The sequence below is a fragment of the Cariama cristata genome, unplaced genomic scaffold (genome assembly GCF_000690535.1).
Source record: "Cariama cristata isolate BGI_N322 unplaced genomic scaffold, ASM69053v1 scaffold27493, whole genome shotgun sequence".
In the NCBI taxonomy this organism is placed as follows: domain Eukaryota; kingdom Metazoa; phylum Chordata; class Aves; order Cariamiformes; family Cariamidae; genus Cariama; species Cariama cristata.
The window spans coordinates 1,148-6,918 of record NW_009607041.1 but is presented as its reverse complement, the minus strand read 5'-3'; the positions used below and the strand labels follow the sequence as shown (position 1 = coordinate 6,918).

The 5,771-nt window shown below is 55.5% G+C and overlaps 1 protein-coding gene across 2 annotated transcripts; it reads left to right on the top strand.

The window, feature by feature from the left end:
* The first annotated feature begins 552 nt into the window (after positions 1 to 552).
* PHOSPHO1 (phosphatase, orphan 1) lies at positions 553 to 5,017 on the top strand. 2 transcript variants are annotated; one of them, XM_009696588.1, is made up of 3 exons: positions 553 to 645; positions 3,503 to 3,586; positions 4,159 to 4,995. In XM_009696588.1, the coding sequence occupies exons 1-3, from the start codon at positions 553 to 555 to the stop codon at positions 4,918 to 4,920; spliced, it is 939 nt and encodes a 312-aa protein (XP_009694890.1). In that variant the 3' UTR covers positions 4,921 to 4,995. The 2 variants fall into 2 exon arrangements, with proteins under 2 accessions (XP_009694890.1, XP_009694891.1); XM_009696589.1 differs by lacking the exons at positions 553 to 645; positions 3,503 to 3,586 and adding an exon at positions 3,328 to 3,442 and having other exon boundaries at positions 4,159 to 5,017.
* Positions 5,018 to 5,771: the final 754 nt, after the last annotated feature.

Genomic DNA, 5,771 nt, shown 5'->3' with positions numbered 1-5,771 from the left:
CTCCGAAATGAGGCGAGGCTCAGCAGTTCCCGGCTCCGAAATGAGGCGCGGATCCCCGTCCACGCTCGCTTGGATGCGATGGGGGCTTGCGGAGGGCCCGATCCTGCGGCGGAGGGTGGGTGCGTAGCGCAGCGCTGCTCCTCTCCGTGCTCCTTGTCCTGCGCTGAACCCGTTCCAGGATTAAGCCCAGCTCTGCCGAGGTCTGCCGGGACGTGCAGCGAGAGCTGATCTTGAGCTAACGAGGGCAGCAAATATTGCTGGGTTCAGCCTTTCCTCCCCCGGCCTCTCCGGGGGTGGCTGGGGGTGCTGCCGGAGGGGAAGAGAACGGGGAGATTTTGGGGATAAACTGCTCTGGGAAATCGCTCACGTGGTGAGCCCAGCAGCTCGCTGCTCTGGGAAATCGCTCACGCGGTGAGCCCAGCAGCTCGCTGCTGTCATCAGGCATATTTTAACCCTCATCCCAAATTCAGTTTGTTTAAGCCTTTACGTTTGACATGCTTAACGAGCAAATACCTGTTTTATTTTTCTGTTTCGACATTCAGGCTTTGCATAATGTTAGGAAGCGCGGCTGCTTTTCTTTTATTTTGGAGGGAATCCCTTTTTTGCGGAAGGTGGACGGACGCGCTCCCGGGAGGCAGCGGCCGGGTGAGTCATCTCCACGCAGAAATCGCTCTGCCGGGAGCCGTGATACGGTCCTGCAGGGATTTTGCGTCTCCCTGCCCGGGAGGGGGCTGGCTGCTCCATCCCACGCCATTAGCAGTGTGGCCATGGGCACCGCCGGCTCCTGGCTGGATTTAACAGTGTAATTTAGGGCTGGGAGATTTGCTAAATTATTTTTTTTCTCATCTCTGCTCCCCTTCTAGGTGGGGCAGAGTCAGGGTTTGAGGCAGCTGCTGCCAGCCCCCACAGCTCAGCCCCCTTGTCTTTAGCCGGAGAGGATGAGCGCTGGTTTATTAAGTCATTCCTAACGCTGGTATCTCCCTTTTCTGTATCGTAAGGGAAGGACAGCACACGGGGGAAGGACGTGATTTACAAAAAAATGAAGAGTCCCATCCCAGACCTTTATTCACTAAATAACACTGGCTTAGATCTTAATTTCTCCTTTGCATAGAAGCAATGCACATTTTGATGCGATCGTTGGGGATGGCTGAGAGCAGAAGGCGGCTCTTGCAGAAGCGTGGCAGGGATGCTCCGATCTCCTGCCGGTAGATGGGAGCAGCAGTTGGCCAAGCTGACTTCACGGATTATTCTTTTCCTTCAAAATCCCATAGAAAATGGTCCAGTGGCCTCTCGCCTCCCCCATGACCCACGAAGGGGAAGCTGCCGTCCCCGGGAGGCTCTGTGGCACAGCCGCGGCAGTGCCGGGGACACCGGGGCAAGGAGCCTGGTAGAGCAACCGATTTTGTTTTCCAGCTCCTAGGAGCGGCTGGATTTATCCCCACCGGGGCTCTTGGTGCCCACGGTGCTTCAGGGAGAGCAAAGTGATGACGGGAAGGAGGGGAGAGGAGGCAAAGAGCTGCAGGGAGCTCTGCTGAGGATAAATTAAGGTGAGATTGAGGTGGACGATGCTGCTTCTGACCTCGTGCTGCTCAGCTCGGGAAGGAGAGCTAAAGTAAGCCAAAAGAGACCCCACTGGCTTTTCCCCAGCTCGTGGGTCAGGTTTTTATGTAGATAAGAAAACATTGATTCAGGGGAGGTGGCTAGATGGAAGGGTGTTTGGGGAACCTCAGCTGGAAAGCACTAAGGGGACTGTAGGCGGCACGGAGGTTGCTCTTCAGGTCGTGTTTGACCTCATCTGCCCCAAACCCAAGACGTGTGCTATTCGCCTCTCCTGTTTTGCAAAATACAAAAACCTTGAGCCCAGAAGAGCTTTCTCAGGGTGGGTTCGCTCCCCGTGTCCACGTTGTCCCTTACAGCTGCCCGTAGCGGTGCCCACGGGGTTACGCAGCCGTTCCAGGGCCCTTTCCCTGTGCCACTGCCCCGGTACCACAAAGTCTCCTTAAGGCTTAGACCCAAATTATTTTCTTGCCACTGGCCACGCTTTAGAATAGAATGACAAAAATTACAATTACGCTTTCATGTTTAATCATTCTTTCTGTTTCCCTTGGTTTGGACCTGAAAATCATGGTGGCAAATCCCACTGCCAGGCTGGCTGTAGCATTATTTGGCTTCAGATGATGTCTGTAAATAAACATCAGCTTTTGATGGATGCGTCCGCAAAGAAATAACTAGTGTTTGGTTTGAAGGTTTCACAAAAAGTCGCTTTTACAAGATTTCAACCTGGGGTTTAATTCTGAGTGCCTGCTTCCTTTTGCAGCGTGCCACCTTTGAGGTGCAGTTGCGGTTTATTATTTTAGCAGAGTCATGAATCGTGTTTGTGCCCAAAATAGTTTGATCCTGGGCTTCAATCCAGACAAAACCCCCACAAATCACCTTCAGCTGAAAAACTCTTCCTGTTGTCTTGCTGATGACAAAAAGAAAAAAAAATCATTGAAATCCTCCTAGCCCCAGCTAAGCCAAGCTACTGGTGCCCAGTTAAAATTTCCCGTATCCCGGTGTGTTATTCCTCCTGCTCACCATCTGCTTGAGTTTCCAGCCGGGTTTGGCTGCGAGGTTGGGGTATTTTTGAGGTTTCCCATCGCTCTGCTTCGATGGCTGTGGACCAGAAGAGGTTGGCAAAATTCAGGAGACGTCGCCTGGGTTCTGCCTTCTCTCCGGAGCTTCAGACGAGCGCATCCTCACCGGAGCTGCCTGGGCACCTGGTTTCATTCCAGGATAATTACTCCATTAAAAGAAACACCTCAAACTAATTATACTGGAAGAAAATCAGGGCAATTTTGGAACAGGGCATGTGTTGCCGGGGTTTATTGCTGAGCCGTCCTGCTGGCTGCTTTCACGGGCAGCAAAGCTTGGGCGCTTGGGGGAATTAAGAGGGATCAGAAGCATTAGACGGGCTCTGCCTGCTCCGGAGACTCCTTTAATTCCTCCATTCCTGGTACAGAAGGTCCTGAGCTTGGGGGTTCGCTGCAGGACGTAAAACCGTGACGGTTGGGGCCGTGCCCGAAGGTGACAGCCGGGGAAAAGCCAGGCCGTTAACCAAATTCCCTCTTCTTTGTGGTTTGCAGGCAGGAGAGCAGCCCGGCGAGCCCTAAGCGCTGCCTTCAGCACCGCGCTGCCTGCGGAGGGATGCTCTTAAAATGAGAAGGTGCTGTGAGGGCGTTGGGCTGCCATGCCTCTTTAAGGTCAGTGCCATCCTCACCCAGCTCGTCCTCCCTGGACGGGGTTGTCCCCTCTCTTCTCAGAAGCAGGGAGCAGGATTTGGCAGGCAGGAGAGCAGCCCGGCGAGCCCTAAGCGCTGCCTTCAGCACCGCGCTGCCTGCGGAGGGATGCTCTTAAAATGAGAAGGTGCTGTGAGGGCGTTGGGCTGCCATGCCTCTTTAAGGTCAGTGCCATCCTCACCCAGCTCGTCCTCCCTGGACGGGGTTGTCCCCTCTCTTCTCAGAAGCAGGGAGCAGGATTTGGGTCCTCATCCTGCAAACCTCTGGCCACGGGCAGCACGGGAGCTTTAGCCGAAGGGAGCGGGTGGGCACCGGGAGGTTGGGCTGGGGCTCGCCGGCTTTGCACCGTGTCGGCAAAGTGGGTTTGCTTTGGTTTTAGAGCAGGGCAGGAGGTGGCTTTGAGTTACCCCAGGCTTCTCAGGAGCCTGCGGTACCTGCAGAGCCCGACCCGGGGGGAAATTGCATCTGGATGATGGAGAAAACAAAATCAACCTGCAAAATGTTTTCCTCTTGTCAGGAAGAGCCAGACTTTGTCCTGGCAGCAAGAGGGGTCTGCAGGGACACAAAGCCCTTTCCAGAGGTGGGACAGGAGCAGGTTGGGGACTAAACCCACCCCCCCCTTGCACAAAACGCCCCGGGGCGCGTGCTGTCCCCGTGTCCCTTGGGAGGACGTGTGCGGCGGTAGCTCGGCACAGTGACCGCCTTGACTGCAGGAACGGGATTAGTGGTGACAAAACGATCTCTTTATAGGCTGGATAAACGCCTTAGGGCCGGGGCCGAGGTATGTCAGCAGGGGATTAGCCCCCGCAAGCCCGGCTGCGCCAGGGCCGAAGCAAAGGGCCTTGAACTAATGGCCGGGCATTATCCTTCCACCTCGCAGGGTGTTGGTATGGCCAGCCCCCGGCCTCCCAAATACCTCCTCGTCTTCGATTTCGACGAGACCATCATCAATGAGAACAGCGATGACTCCATCGTCCGGGCAGCGCCGGGGCAGGCGCTTCCCGAGCACATCCGACAGACCTTCCGCGAGGGCTTCTACAATGAGTACATGCAGCGTGTCCTGGCCTACATGGGGGACCAGGGGGTCAAGATGGGAGACTTCAAGACTGTCTACGAGAACATCCCCCTGTCCCCCGGCATGCCGGACCTCTTCCAGTTCCTCTCCAAGAACCATGAGCTCTTTGAGATCATCCTCATCTCTGATGCCAACATGTTTGGCATCGAATGCAATCTGAGGGCAGCCGGTTTCTACTCCCTCTTCCGCAAGATCTTCAGCAACCCCTCCGGCTTTGACAAGAGGGGGTACTTCACCTTGGGGCCCTACCACAGCCACAAGTGCCTTGACTGCCCGGCCAACATGTGCAAACGTAAAATCCTAACAGAGTACCTGACGGAGAGAGCCCAGGAGGAGGTGGAGTTCGAGAGGGTCTTCTACGTGGGAGATGGTGCCAATGACTTCTGCCCTTCCATGACTTTGACCTCAGCTGATGTGGCTTTCCCGCGGAAGGGCTACCCCATGCACCGAATGACCCAAGAGATGGAGAAGAAGCAGCCTGGAGCCTTCCAGGCCAGTGTCGTCCCCTGGGAGTCGGCTGCAGAAGTCGCCCGCTATCTCCAGGAGGTCCTCAAGAAGAAGTGTTGAGGATGGCTCAGAGCAGACTTAAACATACTACAAGCAGTTGGGAAAGGAGAAGCCTGGCGGGGGGGGTCATGCCGTGTACCCCGCGTTCATTGGCACTATGAGCTCGCTTAGCCCCCGCTCCTGGGTCACTTTCCTGCCTTTCCTCGCCGAGCTCTTTCCTCCCCGGTGATTGAAGCACTTTCTCTAGGTCCCCCCTTCTCCTTCCCCTGCCATGTTGAGATGAAGCCTTCTCTATGCAGCTCGGACATCTACGCCGGTGTGGGTGATGGTGATTTTTGTTGTTGTTGTTGTTGGGTTTGGGTTTTTTTGTTCTTTCCCTTTTGTCTTCACAAAAGCAATTCCTAAAAGACCAGAAGCCGGCTCCCCGTGGGCTGGGCCCTGCACATGCTTCCTCCTGCCTTCATCCCCCTCGCCTGTTCGACCTCCGCCGGCCACGCCAGGAGCTGCGTGCTGTTGCCTTGAACCTGATGCTCGAGGGCTTCTTGTCTCTTCCTGAGGCCACTGGAAATTTCATCTGGGAAATTCATGCTGCCTGGGTTCCCTGGCTTGCCCTCTGCATCCCGCCTGGGCAGGGCAGCTCCTGGCCCAGCTGCTGAGCCCTGCGATGGAGTCAATTGTCCCTTGAGACTTTATGCTCTGGAAAAAAAAAAACTTGACACGAGAAACAGGAAACCTTTTGGAAAGGTGGTACCTTGGGGGGAAAAAAAAACAAACCTGCTCTGGTCCATCCCCACCCACTTGCCCAGGCGACCGCATCCCACGGCGGGGAGGAAGACTTGCCCTTGCCTTCCACTTCCATCCTCTGCTTCTGCTTCCAGGGTAAAACATCCCCGGGTGGGGGGGGTGGACAG

Bases quoted from the DNA above. Each gene is read 5' to 3' on its own strand.
- PHOSPHO1 (XM_009696588.1), top strand. From the start codon at position 553: ATGTTAGGAAGCGCGGCTGCTTTTCTTTTATTTTGGAGGGAATCCCTT. The intron at 646-3,502 runs GTGAGTCATCTC...CTCTCTTCTCAG, and splicing joins TCCCGGGAGGCAGCGGCCGG to AAGCAGGGAGCAGGATTTGG. The intron at 3,587-4,158 runs GCACCGGGAGGT...TCCACCTCGCAG, and splicing joins TAGCCGAAGGGAGCGGGTGG to GGTGTTGGTATGGCCAGCCC.